The 17191-nt window shown below is 50.9% G+C and overlaps 2 protein-coding genes across 3 annotated transcripts; both read right to left on the reverse strand.

The window, feature by feature from the left end:
* Positions 1-4063: 4063 nt before the first annotated feature.
* Positions 4064-9431, reverse strand: LOC110123315 (phospholipase A2 inhibitor and Ly6/PLAUR domain-containing protein-like). 2 transcript variants are annotated; one of them, XM_020871131.2, is made up of 7 exons: positions 9149-9431; positions 8197-8232; positions 7839-7996; positions 6440-6556; positions 5026-5178; positions 4496-4639; positions 4064-4297 (listed from the first exon to the last, which is right to left on the reverse strand). In XM_020871131.2, exons 3-7 carry the CDS (start codon positions 7906-7908, stop codon positions 4152-4154), a joined length of 630 nt encoding a protein of 209 aa, XP_020726790.2. In that variant the 5' UTR covers positions 7909-7996; positions 8197-8232; positions 9149-9431; the 3' UTR covers positions 4064-4151. The 2 variants fall into 2 exon arrangements, with proteins under 2 accessions (XP_020726790.2, XP_020726791.2); XM_020871132.2 differs by having other exon boundaries at positions 8319-9431.
* Positions 9432-10605: 1174 nt separating this feature from the next.
* On the reverse strand, positions 10606-15096 carry LOC110123301 (phospholipase A2 inhibitor and Ly6/PLAUR domain-containing protein-like). Its single transcript, XM_020871092.2, has 5 exons — positions 14495-15096; positions 13110-13226; positions 11559-11711; positions 11031-11174; positions 10606-10838 (listed from the first exon to the last, which is right to left on the reverse strand). Exons 1-5 carry the CDS (start codon positions 14562-14564, stop codon positions 10693-10695), a joined length of 630 nt encoding a protein of 209 aa, XP_020726751.1. The 5' UTR covers positions 14565-15096; the 3' UTR covers positions 10606-10692.
* Between the last annotated feature and the right edge of the window lie 2095 nt (positions 15097-17191).

Consider the following 17191-nt stretch of genomic DNA (forward strand, 5'->3'; position numbering starts at 1 on the left):
ATGAATTTGTCTATCCCAGACATTTCATATAAATATGTATGTATGTGATAGTCGCTCAGTTGTGTCCGACTCTTTGCAACCCCATGGACTGTAGCCTGCCAGGCTTCTCTGACCATGGAATTCTCCAGGCAAGAATACTGGAGTGGGTTTCAGTCTCCATCTCCAGGGGATCTTCCCAACCCAGTGATTGAACCTGGCTCTCCTGCGTTGGCAGGTGAGTTCTTTACCACTGAACCTTCTGGGGAGCCCAAAGGCCACATGGGTCATTCCCATCTTCTAGTAGTCACTTTAAAAAGGAAAAGGAAATAGGTGACACCAATTCTAATATGTCTCATGTCAATATATCCAAAATACTGTCATTTTAACATGTAATCAATATAGGAAAGTACTAATGAGATATCCCACATTCTTTTTTATGCTAAGTCTTTGAAATCTGGTGCATATTTCTCCTAGCATATCTCAATTCAGATGATAAATTTTCATTGAAATACTTGGCCTCTGTTTAGATTTCATGAAACTCACATTTGGAGAAGTCGATTCCTGTACCCAGGTCGTCCCAATGATGTTGAATAGTTTACTAGTCAGGATGATGAAGAGCAATTTTTAAATCAATCAGAAGTAATTCACAGGTAAACTTCAGTTTCCCAGTTGCAGCAGCCACAGGTACTGAATATTGACAGTATTGGATAACCCAGCGCTAGTATCACAGGAAATCCTGTGTGCGTTGCCATAGGGCCAGACAGCCTTTTGACCATAGGGTGGTCTTTTGCAAGTGAGTCAGCAAATGGCATCTACCCACAGGATTATCGTGAGCATTCCATGTAGGCACGTTTGTTCTCTCTGGTCCATGGTAATAGACTTGCAGCCCTTCCTGGAAGCTTGGAACACAGGGAGCTCAAACATTAGTCTCACCCCCATGCCTTTGCTCAGGGTGCCCTCCTCTCTGACACCATCTCTAACTTGGCCCTGTCGGACATCTCTACACTATGCTTCTCTGTTCCAAATTTCCTCTCTCCTCCCACCAAGTGGACTCCTGCCTGAGATCAACTCTGAGAAAGCAAGACCCAGTTTTGTTTTCTTGTGTCACTGTCCCTCGTGGAGGGTGCTGATTGTGTTTAAGTAGTTGTATTTCGGCACCCTTGGGTGTCACGACTCTCTTTTGGAGTGGTTGCCTTTTAAATCACGACTTTTAAATAGATTCAATTTTAGGCTCTGGAGGCAGCAAGTTGCTAGTGAGGCATCTGTCTCTGGGAGCATCCAAACAGAAAAGACTGAGGATTCCCTTGTGGAGGGATCACTGGCTGCCCTCAGGGTGAGTCTACATGGCACTTGCAGGCTGGCAGGCCCTTGAAGGCAGAAATTGTAGAAAACATCTGATAAATCCTAATGTTGTTATCGCCAGAAGCAGAAGTGGTACAAACATCATCAACTTAGATGAATTTCCTACTTGTCTGCATAATGATAGACTTGTGTCCATTGACGTGAGGAACCATGAAGCTGGGAGATTCAGGGGTGGGTTGACCTGTGGTGCTTTTTGGAAGAGTGAATAAAAAAGTAGAAATTCCATTGTGTGTGTGTGTTTGTTTTGGGTTTAAAAGGAGGGGGAAGATGCTTGGGATTCTGACTATCAACTGGAAGCCTAGATTCCTGTGTCTGATGGAGGAGGGGTCCAAGGGTGAGGCCTCCTGGGTCCCTGGAGAAGAGGGATGGTGGGGGTGTGTGCAGGCTAGAATTCCCTGGGCTGCAGTCCAGTGACTTTAATAGAGTATTGCCACCCTGAAGGAGGTCGGGTGGACTAGTAATTGTTTAACCTTGGGGGCTGTGATAGTAAACTTCTTAGCTCTCGAACTAGCATGGCCCATTAATGCCCCCAGTCTGTTCAGCATTCCTGCAGCCATGGCCTTGGAGAGACCCTTCTCATCCCGACTTTAGACCTGGTCTTTGGATCTGCTTGACTACTGGACTAACAGGAAATGTGATGCAAGCAGAAGCTTGACAAGTACTCATGGATTGGGGTGATCTTTCGCTGCCCTGGGGACCCCTTCCACCATGACCACATGTGGAAGTCCAGGCTAACCTGCAGGGTGATTAGATACATGTGGCCCAGTCAGCCAGGACACCCCAACCAATGTCACCCCTCTGAAAGGGAGCTGCTGAACCATCCTCCAGCTGACCCTAGACCAAATTGCCAACCCATGGAATGAGGTAAATACAAGACAATTATTCTAGAGGCTTCCCTAGTGGCCCAGTGGTTAAGAATCTGCCTTGCAATGCAGAGGATTGAAGTTCAACCCTTGGGGGGTAATGAAGATCCCAGATGCTGCCCATCATCTGAGCCTGGGAGCTGCAACTGGAGTGTCCATGCACCACCAAAGGGATCCTGCATGACTTATTAGATATTGTCTGCCACAACTAACACCCAATGCAGCCAAATAAATGCATATAAGGATGTTTATATAGGCAATTATTCTAAGCAACTGAGGTTTGGAGGGGCTTGTTATGTAGCAATGTATCCATACTGATACAGGCGTGTCCCCTCTCTCCGGGATGTGGTCTCTTTCTCCTTCTCAACGTGACTCAATGATTAAAATCTGAAGATCTGCCACTTTTTAGCCGCACGATCGCCAATGTGGTATTCCTTCTTGAACCTCAGATTCTTCTGAAAACAGGGATGAGAATAATAGTGCCTATCACAAGGAGTAGTGGTGAAGATTAAATCTGTTATTTTCCTTTCATGACCCTCAGAGGTCATGCTGGTAATGAAACCTGTCTGGCAGGGGTGCGGGCGGGGCCATAGGGGGCCAGACTGCTCTTCTTGTGCCCCTCCCCCTGGGGTTTGCTAGGGTCATTGAAGTGGACTATAGTTCCCTGCTCCACTGAGGCTGGCTTTAACCATATGATTTACTTTACTCCACGGAAGGTTAGCACCCCAACCACCGCAGGGACCTTTGGTGCACTTGGTTTATGTGCCCCATGTCATCTGCCATGAGACAGACATTCGCCAGGGAGCCACAGATCTCAGAAGACTGGAACCCCACGGAGGAGAACTAGAGTCTCCCTCCCAGACTGCAGCCAAACCCATCAGCGCACAGCCAGAAACAGAGCTGCCCTTAGGAATGGCTACCGACCCTTAGGAAGAAGAATGCTTCTTGTCAAGTCTCGATTTGGGCATGGTTTGTTACACATTACTACAGCATCAACTAATACAACTTTGTTGTTTTAAGCTACTGAGATTGGGGATTTATTTGTTACTGTAGCATAATCCAGTCTATCCTGATAGCTGCCAAAGTCTAGTGTCTTCTAACTAATGGCTACCCAGTAAGTGGCTGCTGTTAGGACGGTAACTATTTGCCCAGACACACTGTCTCCAGAACCAGCAAAGTCTTAAAGTCAGTAGTGTGTGTGCTCAGTCACTCAGTTGTGTCCGAATCTGTGATCTCATGAACTATAGCCCACCAGGCTCCTCTGTCCCTGGAATTCTCAAGGCAAGAATACCGAAGTGGGATGCCATGCCCTCCTCCAGGGGATCTTCCCAACCCAGGGATTGAACCCATGTCTTCTGAATTGGCAGGCAGATTCTTTCCCATCTGAGCCACCAGGGAAGCCCCATTAATGGTTCTAGGCCCTGAACTAAGTCCTTTTTTCATTTTCTTTCATTTGACTCTTAAGACAGCCCTTTGAGGATATAGCTGTTAGTATCCACAGTTTACAAACATAGATACTGATGTTGGTAACCGAAAAGAAATTAATAAGGAGAACTGTGCATGGAATCCAGAGTCTGACCCTCCCAGCTGTTTGACCAAAGGCAAGTGACACCACAATCTGTGCCTCAGTTTGTTCCTCTGTAAAATGGGGACAATACTTTCAGCTTCAGAGTTGTTGTGATTATGAAATGAGGTACTGCATGGAAAACACTTAACATAGTGACCCGGCAGGAAGTAATCCCTTAACAACAGTTGGCATCTTCCCTTTCTTTCTCCCAAAGAGAGGTTCCCAAGGATTCAGACCCCTGCTTTTTGCATCCCATCTCCCCAAAATGCATCACATCACAAAGACTCAGGACTGTTCTGTTAACTTGTTTAATTTATAGACACATGGGAAGTCGTAGCTGAGAATGAATGGAGACCAAACACCACATGGGCCTCAGTTCTTCACTCAGCCTTGCCAGAAGCCTGGGGGCTTGGATGACAGCTGGTCTTCTTGATGGTCAACAAACGAGAGCCTGAGGGCACCAGGGTCCCAGGCTTGCTGTGGCAGGCGGCCTCTGTGCCACAGCCCTGGGCAGCAAATCTGATGCCTGTGGGAGGGGATTTCAGACTAGAATCAAGATCCCCAATGCCTCCCCAATCCATGACCCCAATCCAGGGGTCATGCCCCAGCCACCTCCCCCCAGTTCTTTGGAGCCACTCTCTCCCTTAGAATCTGGAAGGATGAGGCTCCAGTTCTGGGACCTTCTGGGAACCCTGCGCCCTCCTGAAATCCAGGTTCCCCTCACCAGGCTGTGCGAGGCCAGATACGGTGACACAGCGGGTTTCCTCGCCAATACAGGGCACTTCCTGAGTTGGGGTGCATGTTTCCGTAGAGACGCTGAAGCAAGAAGGACACCAAAGGCCATTCTCTGTCAGATTTCTCCTGAACGCTGGGGAGGAGAGTGAAGGGTAAGGTGCACGGGGACATTAGTCCCTTTCCCAACATCACAACCACTCAGCGGACACCAGTCGCTAACCTAGACTGCATTTTTAGAAAATAATATTTATGTCACTGGATCTTAGTTGCACCCTGTGGAATCTAGTTCCCTGACCAGGGATGAAACCCCTGCATAGGGCGCATGGAGTCTTAGTCACTGGACCATCGGGGAAGTCCCTGGACACTGCAGTTTACAGGAGAAGAAACCAAGGCTCAACGCAAGGAAGACGCTTGTCTCAGGTTAGAGTGCAGGTCAGTGACAGGTGCTCACAGCTGGCTCTGGCGGGGGGAGGGGTGGGCAGGGAGGGACTCCAGCTGTGGGGCTCAGCTGGGGCTCACCGGCCGGGGGTTTGTGGTTGCAGCCATCCTTCTGGCAGCAGCGAGTGTCGGACCCCATGTAGTTCTCCGGAGCCACGGTGATGGAGAGGAATGCCGGGTCACACTCACTGGATTTCGAGCACCCTTTGTAGCTGGTCACTTCCACAGAGCCCTCTGCATCATGAGGGTGGACAGAGGACTCAGGAGCCCTGGTCTGGACCCTGGTCCTGGGGTATTTCCATCACCTTGCAGCTTCCCCAGCCCACTGCTGTCTAGAGAGGCCTCTTTCATCTCCCCAGAGTTATACACCCTTAACTGCCTGGGGCAAGGCCTGGAGGGTTGAGTATTGTACCCAACCCTTCCTTCCTCTGCCCCTGGCTGCGTTGGTCTCTCCTGAGTAGTCCCTTCAGCTCCACGGCCACCTCACTGCCATTCTCTAAAGGTCACACCTGGAGAGGTCTTTTCTAGGCCACCTATGACTACCCCCAGACCTGTGTGAAATGGTCTCTTCCAACTTTCAGCCCTCCCCTGACCCCTGGAATTCCTTCCACCAAATCCTAGGATGCAGCCCTCAGCCACCACCCTGTAACACCCGTCTCCTCCTTCATCTAAGATTTCCCAGGGTCACTCCTCAGACCTCCTACCTATGATCTCTTGTGGCCCTCCTTGGCTACTCTCAGGTCTTGCCTGAAGTGGTCTCTTCCAGTCTCCCTGCACTTCCCCTTCCCCACCATAGATAGGGTGGTCTCCTCCAGGCCTAGGGTTTCTGCTCTGTACCCCAAGTGCTTGGGTGGGTGGGTGCTCAGTCCTGTCTGTCTCTTTGCAAACTCATGGACTGAGTCCTTGGATTATCTGTCCTTATCTCTCTCTCTGTCTCTCTCTTTCTCTCTCTCTCTCTGTTCCAATACTTGGACTTCTCAGGTGGTGCAGTGGTAAAAACCCCCACTGCCAATGTAGGAGACACAAAATACTGGTTCGATCCCTGGGTTGGAAAGATCCCCTGGAGGAGGAAATGGCAAGCCACTTCAGTATTCTTACCTGGAAAATCCCATGGACAGGCTACACCTGATCACAGAGTCAACCTAGTCACATTCTTTGCAACTCACCCCAGTATTCTTTACACCCACCCCTACACTTTTGCATATTAGATTTCCCCCCCCCCCATGGATTTCACTCTTCCCCTGTGTTCTTTCCTAATCCCTTCTTGCCTAAGAAATTCTCTATATCTGCTCCTCCCCCATCATGTCTTTGGAGTCTCATTTTCAGAAATCCTTGGCAACAGTGGTTTCTGTCATTCCACTGGATTCTCTTTCCTCCTATCCCTCTTTCCCGCCCCCTCTTCACTCAAAGGTTCCTCCCAGTGCGTGGTAGTATCTGCTACCCTGAAGGCATCCCCCACCTCCCCAGGATCTGACTCTATTCCCTACCCTCTTACTATTGTTAGTCTCAGTCATGACGGAGATGCAGGAGTCCTCGTCCTGGGCGCAAGTCTTCATTACTCCAGTGCATATGGCTCCATTCCTGATACACACCTCACAGCTCAGTGGGTACCCTGAGGTATAGAGAGAGAGGCTCTAGTCCAAGTGGTGTGGTCTCTGGGCCATGACTTCCAAGTCCAGAAGGAGATGGGGAAGGGGTATCTGAAGGAAGAGGGAAAGGTGTCTCCCTGGTTATTCACGAGTGGGACATTGGCCACTGAACAGAGAACTATCTGAAGCTCCATCAGATACGCTATGGTGCCACCAGCAAGGCTGCTTCCAGGGGTGGACAGCAACTCCATCAAGGAGCAAGTTTACCTAATTACAGGGTTGGGGAATTTGGACACTAGGGCCCTCTGAGAAAGCTGGAGGATAGTAAGGAGTCCTGCCGAAGGTTTCCATGCATTTTTTAAAAATTTATCCTTTAATTTTCTTTTTGCTGTTTTAGACTGTGCTGGGTTGTCCTTGCTTCGTGTGGGTGTTCTCCAGTTGTAGTGAGTGGGGGCTACTCTCTCGTTGCAGTGCCTGGGCTTCTCACTTGTGGTGGCTCCTCCTGTTGCAGAGCATAGGCTCTAGAGCATGAGCTTAGTAGTTGTGGCGCAAGGGCTTAGTTGTCCCAAGGCATGTGGAATCTTCCTGGACCAGGGATCGAACCCATGTCACCTGCGTTGGCAGGCAGATTCTCAACCACTGGACCACGGGGGAGGTCCTTCATGGACTTCTGTGAACCTTCAGGTCCAGCTGATTCTCAGAGGCGGGACCCTCTTCCTTGTGGGTACCACACTTAACGCTGGTAAACAGTATAGTCGCTCAGGCAGGGGTATCTAAGGCTGGGATCCGCAACCCAGCTCAAGAAGGAAGACCAAGGACTAGGAGGACAAGGGCCTGGCTCCTTGGTCCTGAGAGAGGAGGCAACTGGGGCCCAGACACAGGGGAACTGGGTCCTGGGGAAAGCAGAGTTGCCTGAATTGCATCTAAGGAAAGAAGACCCCGGGGACCTGAACTCCTTAGAGTCCTGGGAGAAAGGAAATCTCTCCCCCTCACCTCACTTTCCTTTTTTCTAATCATACTCTCATCTGAATTCCTAGAATTCAGGTGTTTTATTTTGAGACACTGTTGGAGGGAGGGGAGCAGAGGCCATCCAAACCCCTCCTTTCTCAGAGATTTAAACCCACATGTTTTTGAACTCTTCCTCCCTTGGGGACCCAGGCTTTCTCTCTTTTACCCTCTGCCTTTACCATGAATCTGAATTCCCAGGACACCTCCTCTTTCCCCCTCACCTTCAAGGACCTGGCTAAATGCTTTCCTATAGTCTTCGTTTCAGGATTCCAGGAGTCCAGACTCCTAGTCACTTACCCAGACCCAGGAGGGTGCAGAGCAGCATGGAGGCTAGCAGGAAAGTCTCATGTTTTGTGGAAGGCTTCATGATAGTTGGATGAGTGAAGATGCAGTCCCAGGTCTGGAGTTCATCTTATAGGAAGGTGAGAAGGGGCGGATCTGGATCTACCTTGCCCCTAGGTTAAGAAAGATGATGTAAGATCTGAAGGTAGGTCTCTGTAGCTCTGAGTGGGGGAGGTGGAACAAGAATCCAAAAGGAACATGGGCATCTTGTGCTCAGCCCCCTTCTCCATGGGGACCCCAGGAATCTGGGCTTCCAACCCTCTATCTGGTCTCACCACCTTCATCCCCCCGCCCCCCCCCCCTTTTTTCTTACCTGAAGCCCAAGATCAGAATCAGGTCATTTTGTTTCCTGCAGGATAGAACAGTGCTAGGATTCAGATTCCCTGTCCCTTGTCTCTCTTCCCAAGGAGGTGCCCAGTGCAGTTGAGGCCCTACCGGGAAGCACCCAGCAAATCCAGGCTTGTTCTGCTGCTTGGCTCAATACCCGGTTTTCTGTGTTTGGTCTGTCTCCAGCTCTGACCCCACCCCAAGATGCACTTCTGGGTCTCTCGGAGACTGAACAGAGGGGTGCTTGTCATTGGGCCAGGATGGGCATGGTACCAGATGCCCAGAAACCACATTGGAAAGCTGAGGCACGGCTGGAAGGACTCAAGGTTGGGTGTGTGTCTGGTTTGGAAATATACTTTGTGTTTTATTGAGATCCTTTACCTCAGGCACATGATCTTGAGAGATCAGAGATTTTGTGTCTGTGTGTGTATTTTTTAACATGTGTATATATATTTTTTCGTGTGTGTGTGTATTTTTTTGGGTGTAATTTTTCGTGTGTGGCAGGGTAGGGAAGGTGGCTGTGGGTGGGTAGCCAGCCATAGGTGGAGGGGATCTTGTTGCGGTAGGCCCCTGGCTCCTTGCAAAAATCCACTCAAGTTTGCTGTCCTCTCGCTTTCAAGCTCGTGGGCCTCCAGCCTCCCAAGGCCAGTGACCAGGAGACCGGCGAGCAGGTGTCCGGCCCAGGCGGCTGCCCCCCCCCATCCACACCACCACCGAGGACAGTGCGGGGGTGCAGACCGAGTTCTAAGCTGGTCGCCCCCTGGACCCTCTGTTGGACACAGCACACAGGCCACCCACTCCGGGGCCCTGGCTCGGCTCTGGGAGGGGAGCACAGGATCTGTGCCTTCCGGGCAGGGGGCGGGGGCAGGGCTGGTGTGGCACCGAGGGGGCTGGGCGGGGATGGGCCCACTTGAGTCACTTTATGGGTTTGGTCACACTTGGTTGCTCTGTTTTCTCTTCTATGGGATGACAAGGCTTCAGTTGGGGCGCTGAGATTGGCGAATTTCTTCCGGGGACCAATCTTGAAGGCCGAATGGGCTGCTAGGATACCCTGGTGTGAAAGTTATCAGGAGGAAGGGGTAGAGAGCTGTTTGGCTAGAGGGAGGCGGGAAAAGCTCGTTGCTAGGGAACTCAGCGCCTCTCACTGCTCTCTGCTGAGAAGCACTAGGCATGCGCAGTGGTGACGTAGCCCCTTGTGCGCAGCGGTTCGAAAGGCCGGAGCCTCGTGCGTGCGCTTGCGCAGTGAAGGCCTCCCTGGGCGCACCCGCTGTGAGCACCCTAAATTCAGACCTTCCTGCGTCTTGCTCAGGCGAAGCCCACACGACGTTGACATGCCGGAGATCGGCCTTTGCCATGTGGTGTCCGGCGCAGGAGCCAGGACTTGGTGAGAGACTGGCGTGGAGGAAGTTGGAAGAAGTGAAGGATATCATGAGGGGGCTCTGTGAGAACTTTTGGAATATTAAAGGTGTTGAAAAATAATCCGTATCTGGGCTGCCAAGAAAAAAAGAGTTTATTGGGGTTCTTAGGAATTGGAATTTGGGAGACACAGATTCCCGTAAAACTTAACAGTGTTGGCAGAGGGAGTCAGGGGCTTATGAGTACTGCGGTCAGCAGGTTGTTAAAATTGTGTGGAGAGAATTATAATTGACTGTGATACATGTCATATTTGATACAAATAAATATTTGACTTTAAAGAAGCTGTCATGAGTTACTGGAGGGTAAGGGTCTGATAGGCATCTTGAGTTTCTGGCACGTAGTCTGGATGCCTGTGCGAATACAGTAAGTAGTCTAAAGGTCAGATTCCTTTGTGGCAGAGACCTGCTTGATCAGAAATAGCTACTCAGTAAGTGGCAGCTATTACGAATGTAAATATTTGGCCAGACACATTGTCTCTGGAGCCACCACTGTCTTAACAGTGCGTTTGCTCAGTCACTCAGTTGGGTTTGATTCTTTGTGACCCCATGGACTGTAGCCCACCAGGTTCCTTTCTCCATGGGATTCTCCAGGCAAAAATACTAGAGTGGGTTGCCATGACCTCTTCCAGGGGCTCTTCCCCAGCCCAGGGATTGAACCCCCATCTCCTGCATTGGCAGGCAGATTCTTTCCCATCTGAGCCACCAGGGGAGCCCCCTTAAAAGTGCAAGTTACACCACAATCTGTGCCTCAGTTTGTTCCTCTGTAAAATGGGGGCAATACTTTCAACCTCACAGAGTTGTGATTATGAAATGAGGTACTACATGGAAAACACTTAGCATAGGGACCAGGCAGGAAGTAACCCCTTAACAAAAGGTATGTTCTTCTCTCTTTTCCTTCCAAAGAGGGGGTTCCCCAGGGTTGAGATCCCAGCTTTTCCATCCCATCTCCCAGAAATGCATCACATCACAAAGACTCAGTCTTGTTGTTTTAACTGGTTTAATTTGTAGACACCTGGGAACCTGTCTGAGAACAAATGGAGACCACACACCATATGGGCCTCAGTTCTTCACTCAGCCTTGCCAGAAGCCTGGGGGCTTGGACGACAGCTGGTTTTCTTGATGGTCAACAAACGAGAGCCTGAGGGCACCAGGGTCCCAGGCTTGCTGTGGCAGGTGGTCTCCGTACCACAGCCCTGGGCAGCAAATTTGATACCTGCGGGAGGGGATTATAGAGTCAGGATCTCCAGTGCCTCCCTCCTCCTAGTCCAGAGTCACGTGCCCCAGCCACCTTCTCCCCCAGTTCTTTGGAGCCACTCTCTCCCTTAGAATCTGGAAGAATGAGGCTCCAGTTCTGGGACCTTCTGGGAACACTGTGCCCTCCTCCCGAATTCCAGGTGCCCCTTACCAGGCTGTGTGAGGCCAGACACGGCGACACAGTGAGTTTCCTCACCAACGCAGACTGTTTCCTGAGTCGAAGTGCATGTTTCCGTAAAGGCAGCGATGCAGGAAGGACACCGAAGGCCATTCTCTGTGTGGTTTCTCACGAACGCTGAAGAGGAGGGTGGAGGGGAAGGTAATCGGAGACGTTAGTCCCTTTCCCACCATCACAGCCACTCAGGGCACACCAGTTGCTAACGCACGCTGCACTTCAGAAAACAGTGTTTGACCGCATTGGATCTTCACTGCGGCCCGAGGAATCCAGTTCCCTGACCAGGGATCAAACCCCTGCATAGGGCACATGGAGACTTAGTCAGTGGACCAGCAGGGAAGTCCCTGGACACTGCAGTTTACAGTAGAAGAAACCAAGGCTCAGCGCAAGGAGGATGCTCATCCCTGGTTACAGTGCAGGTCAGGAATGGGTGCTCACAGGTGGCCCTGGCGGGGGAAGGTGGGCAGGGAGGGACTCCAGCTGTGGGGCTCAGCCGGGGCTTACCGGGCATGGGGTCCTGGTTGCACCCATCGTCCTGGCAGCAGCGCCTCTTGGAGCCCAATTGGTTCTCAGTGTTCACGGTGATGGTGAAGGATCCTGATTCACACTCGCTGGATTTCGCACACCCCTTGTAGCTGGTCACCGCCAAGGAGCCCTCTGCAGGATGGCCGTGGGCAGAAGGGTCAGTGGCCCCCGGTCTGGACCCTTGCCCTGGGTTGTCTCCCCCACCTTATAGTTGCCCCAGCCCACTGCTGTCTAGAGAAGTGTCTTCCAGCTCCCCATATTCAAGCCCCTTTTCTGCCTGGGGCATCGTCTGAGTGGTTTATCAGGTATGCACCCATCCTCCCCCTGTCCCCAGGCTGAGCTGGACTCTCCAGAGTGGCCCCTTCCGCCGCAGGGCCACCCCGCTGCCATCCTGCAGGGTTCGCACCTGGAGTGGTCTTTTCCAGACCACCTGTTACTACGCCCATGCCTGTATGAATGGTCTCTTCCAGTCTTCAGCCCTCCCCTGACCCCTGGAATTCCTTCCACCAAATGCTGGGATGCGGCTGCCATCCCCGGCCGCTGTCACACCCGTTTCCTTCTGCATCTAAAGTGGTCTCTTCCAGGTTCCCAGGGTCACTTCCCAGACCTCCTACCTATGGCTTCTTGCTGCCCTCTTTGGCTACTCTCAGGTTTTGCCTCAAGTGGTCTCTTCTGTTCTCGCTGGACTTCCCCCTCCCCACCACAGGGTGGTCTCTTCCAGCCCTAGAGTTTCCACTCTTCACCCGACACATGTGTGGGTGCAAGTGTGCTCAGTCGTGTCTGACTCTTGGGGACCTCATGGACTGAGTCAGGGATCATCTGTCCTTATATACTCTTTCTATATGCCAATATTGGGGCTTCCCAGGTGGTGCAGTGGTAAAGAACCCCCCTGCCAATGCAGGAGATGTAAAAGACGTGGGTCCATCCCAGGGTGGGAAGATGCCCAGGAGGAGGAAATTGTAAGCCACTCCAGTACTCTTGCCTGGAAAATGCCATGGACGGAAGAGCCTGGCGGGCTATACTCCATGGGGTCTCAAAGAGTCAGACACGACTGAGCATACACCCAACTCAACCAGCCCCAGTATCTCCCTTTTTCTCCTGTCAGGAAAGGTCTTTTGCAGCCTGCATCCCTGGGAGATCACTCACGCCCCCAGAGAGTCAACTTGATCACATTCCTTGCACCTCACCCTAGCCTCTTCTCTACACCCACCCCTCCATCTTTTGGATATTAGATTTCCCCCCTCTCTGGATTTCTCTCTTGCCCCGTGTCCTTTCCTAATTTCTTCTTTTGTAAGAAAGTCTGTATCTGCCCCTCCCTATCCTCTCTTTGGAGTCTCATCTTCAGAAATCCTTGGCAATAGTGGTTTCTGTCATTCCATTGGATTCTCTGTCTGCCACCCACCTCAAGATTGCCTTTCCCTCTTTCCTGACATATCATCACTCAAAGGTTCCTTGCAGTACATGGCAGTATCTGCCACCCTGAAGCACCCCCATCTCCCCAGCATCTGATGCCATCCCCTGCCTCCTTACTTCTGTTGCTCTCAGTCACGACAACAATGCAGGAGTCCTCGTCCGGGGCACAAGTCTGCAGTTTTCCATTGCAGTTGGGACTGTCGCTGACACACACCTCACAGCTTAGTGAGCACCCTGTGGTATAGAGAGCGAAAGCTGGATATAGTCTGTGGGTCACAGCGTCCTAGTCCAGAGGGGAATGGGGCTGCGGGGGCGGTGAAGGAAGACGGACAGGTGTCTCCCTGGCTATTCATGGGCGGGACATTGGCTGCTGAGCAGGGATCTGTCTGAAGCTTGGCAGGGATGCCATGGTGCTGTGAGCAAAGCTGCTTTTGGGTTGGGGGCAGAAGCAGTTCCGACCAGGGAGCAAATTTACCTAATTAGAAGGCTGGGGACTTTGGACGCGAGACCCCCTGAGCAAGCTTGGGGACAGTGAGGGGTCCTGCTGAATATTACCATGGACTTAGACATTTTTTCTCATCTTTTAATTTTTTTTTCTATTTTTGATTTGCAGGGTCTTCTTGCTTCCTGTGGGTTTTTCTCTAATTGTAGCGGTTATAGTCTAGTGTCTGGTTGCTGAGCTTTGGCTTCTCATTGGTGGTGGCTCTGCTGCAGAGCACAGAGCATGGGCTCAGTAGTTGTGGTAAAACATCTTAGTTGCCCCAGGGCATGGGGAATCTTCCTGGACCAGGGATCGAACCCATGTCACCTGCGTTGGCAGGCAGATTCTCAACCACTGGACCACTGGGGAAGTCCTTCATGGAATTTTGTGAACCATTAGGTCCAGCTGGTTCTCAGAAGCAGAACCCACTTCCTCGTGGGTACCACACTTAAGTCTTGTAGACAGTGGAAATTCAGGCAGGGGTACCTGAGGCTGAGATCTGCATCCCAGATAAAAACTGATGAATGACTAAGAGGACAAGGGCCTGGCTCCTCAGTCCTGAGAGAGGAGGAAACTGGGGACGCAGACACAAGGCAACTGGGTCCTGCAGAAAATGGAGTTGCCTGAAATGCATCTAAGGGAGGAGGACACTGGGAAGCTGAACTGCTTAGAATTCTGGAAGCAAGGAAATTTCTCCCCCTTGCCTCACTTTTCTTTTTTCTAATCATACTCTCATCTGATATTCTAGAATAAAGGTGTCTTATTTTGAGACACTGCCGAAGAGGAGAGGAGCAGAGCCCATCCAAACCCCTCCTGTCTCAAAGATTCAAAACCACACATTTTTGAACTCTTCTTCCCTTGAGGACTCAGGGTTTGTCTCCTCCTTTACCCCCTGCCCTTCTCCAAGAATCTAAATTCCTGGGACACCTCCTCTTTCCCTTCTTCCTCGAGGATCTGGCACAGTGCTCTATAATAGTCCTCATATCGAGGGTCTCAGGAGTCCAGAGCCCTAGTCACTTACCCAGACCCAGGAGGGTGCAGAGCAGCGCAGAGGCCAGCAGGAAGGTCTCAGGTTTCATGGAAGGCTTCATGATGGAGTGATGAGTGACCCTGCAGTTCCAGGTCTCCAGCTCTTCTTATAGGAAGCTGAGAAGGGGCGGGTCTGGACCCACCTTACCCCAGGCTAAGAAATTGTGTTTGAAGACCTAGGGGTTGGTCTCTACAGTTCTGAGTGGGGGAGGCAGAACCAGGATTCAAAAGGAACAAGGGCATCTTGTGCCCAGCCCCCTCCTCCATGAGGACCCCAGGAGTCTGGGCTTCCAACCCTCTTTCTGTCAGGCCTCACCCACTGTGTCCCCTTTTTTCCTGATCTAAAGCCCAAGATCAGAATCAAGTCATTTTTTCCCCTGTAGGTAGAGCAGCCGCTAGGACTCGGGTACCGCCTCCCTTCTCTGCCTTCCCCAGGAGGTGCCCAGTGTAGTTGAGGCCCCACTCCTGTAGGAGCGCCCAGCAAGTCCAGGCTCGTTCCGCAGGGGCATGCTTGGCTTATACTCCCTTTTCTGTTTCCTCTGTCTACACCTTCGCCTCCACTCCAGGATGCACCTGGGTCTTTTGGAGACTGGACAGAGGAGTGGTTGTCATCAGACCGGGATGGGCATGCTCCCTTTTCTGTGTTTCCTCTGTCTACACCTTTGCCTCCACTCCAGGATGCACTTGGGTCTTTTGGAGACTGGACAGAGGGGTGGTTGTCATCAGACCGGGATGGGCATGGTAGGAGACAGATACCCAGAAGTCTCATTGGAAAAGTGAGACATGGTTGAAAGCAGTCAAGGGTGGGTGTCTGGTTCGGGCACATACTTTTGTGTTTTATTAAGGTCCTTTACACACTCGGTCTACCTCAGGCATGATCTTCAGAGGTCAGAGATTTTTTTCGTATGTTTCTGTGTGTGTTTGTGTCTGTGTGTGTGGTGGGCATTATGAGCATAGCCAGCCATCGGTGGAGGGAATCCTGTTGCAGTAGGCTCCTGGCTTCCTGAAAAAAATCCACTCAAGTTTGCTGGCCTCTTGCTTTCCAGGCTTCAGCTGGGGCACTGTGGATGGTGAATTTCTGCTGGGGACCTATCCTGCCGGCCAAGCCGGTTGCTAGGAAAGCCTGGTGTGAAAGTGACCGGGAGGAGGGGCTAGAGAGCGATTTGGCCAGAGCGAGGCGGGACAAGCTCGTTGCTAGGGGACTCAGCGCCTCTGGCCGCTCTGCGGACAGACGCACTAAGCATGCGCAGTGGTGACGTAACCGGCCGAAGCACCGCGGTTTGAAAGGCCCAAGCTTCGTGCGCTTGCGCATTGAAGTCCGTGGGGGGCGCCCCAGCTGAGTCCCCTAAACTGTCGCTTTCCTGCGTCTTCTTGGTCAGGCGAAGCCCACACGACGTTGACAAGCCAGAGATCTGCCTTAGCTATGTGGTGTCCTGCAGTAGCCAGGACTCCTTGAGTGACTGGCGTGGGGTGTTGGAAGAATAAAGGAACTCGTGAGGGGTCTCTACGAGAACTTTTGGAGTCTCAAAAGTAAAATAATCCGTATCCGGGTGCCAAGAAGAAAGAGCTTGATTGGGTTTCCTAAGAATTGCAGTTTGGGAGACACAGATTCCGGTAAACTCTTGAGTGTTGGCAGAGCCAGTTAGGGGCTTGTGGGGACATAGGTCAGCAGGTTGTTAAAGTCGTGTGGAGAGTATTCAAATTGGCTATGATACATGTAAAGGAATATTTGGCTTTAAAGAAGCTGTCATGAGTTTCTGTAGTGTAAGGGTGTGATCAGTATCTTGAGTTTCTGGCACATATTCTGGATGCCTGTGTGAATACAGTAAGTGGTCAAACGATCAGATCCCGTTGTGGTCTGATCTGATCAGATCCCAAACGATCTTATCTGCAATGTCAGAATTCCTCAGTGCCCCCCACCCCCCACCCTGGCCAGTTGATCTTAGAGAATACTTTTAGCAATGCGGACTTCATTTTGGTTTTCCTTTCACAAGGGGACTTTGTGGCATTCTAAGGAGGGTCATGGGAGAATTTCTGGGAGGCCGTAAGAGTATTTTGGAGAGCTATGGAACAGAAGATTTTCCAGAGAGAAAAGGAGGGAGGGAGCGCTTCCTGGGAAGGATCAGAGGTGAATTTCCAGAGGAAAATGTTGTAGGGGACTCCAAGCAGAGTGTGGGGGGATTTATTATTATTATTTTTCAACGAGAAAAAATTAAATTATTTAGCTTAATTAAAATGAAAGAAAATTTAAAATTCAGTTCCAGTTAATTGGTGACGAAATCAAGTGTCCAGTAGCCAACACGTGCTTAGAGGTTACAAGCTTTAAAGAATTTGTTCGTAAGGTAGAGAGACTCCACATATGGAAAGAGCTTTAAAGTGTTCCCAATGTATTGTTTATGCTCTATAAACCCACTTTTTATGCATCCCCTTTACGCTTTTCAAAAGTACAATAATAATGGTGAGGGTGAGGTGCATGTTAGTCACTCAGTCACGTCCAACTCTCTGTGACCCCATGGATTGGGGCGCACCAGGCTCCTCCATTCATGGGATTTTCCAGGCAAGAATACTAGAATGGGTTGCCATTTCTTTCTCCAATTATTATTTTAACACTAAAAACATTTTGTATTCGGGTACAGCCAATTAACAATGCTGTGATAGTTTCTGATGAATAGCGAAGGAACCTAGCTAT

Source organism: Odocoileus virginianus, chromosome 20 (assembly GCF_023699985.2).
Source record: "Odocoileus virginianus isolate 20LAN1187 ecotype Illinois chromosome 20, Ovbor_1.2, whole genome shotgun sequence".
In the NCBI taxonomy this organism is placed as follows: Eukaryota; Metazoa; Chordata; class Mammalia; order Artiodactyla; family Cervidae; genus Odocoileus; species Odocoileus virginianus.

Excerpts from the sequence above, each read along its gene's own strand:
- LOC110123315 (XM_020871131.2), bottom strand. The coding sequence starts at position 7,908 with ATGAAGCCTTCCACAAAACATGAGACTTTCCTGCTAGCCTCCATGCTG. Across the intron at positions 4,640-5,025 it reads CAACCACAAACCCCCGGCCG|CGTTCAGGAGAAATCTGACA; the intron begins GTGAGCCCCAGC and ends TCTCCTCCCCAG. Across the intron at positions 4,298-4,495 it reads ATCTGGCCTCGCACAGCCTG|GCATCAGATTTGCTGCCCAG; the intron begins GTGAGGGGAACC and ends CCCCTCCCACAG.
- LOC110123301 (XM_020871092.2), bottom strand. The coding sequence starts at position 14,564 with ATGAAGCCTTCCATGAAACCTGAGACCTTCCTGCTGGCCTCTGCGCTG. Across the intron at positions 11,712-13,109 it reads CGTGACTGAGAGCAACAGAA|AGGGCTCCTTGGCGGTGACC; the intron begins GTAAGGAGGCAG and ends GCCATCCTGCAG. Across the intron at positions 11,175-11,558 it reads CAACCAGGACCCCATGCCCG|CGTTCGTGAGAAACCACACA; the intron begins GTAAGCCCCGGC and ends CCTCCTCTTCAG.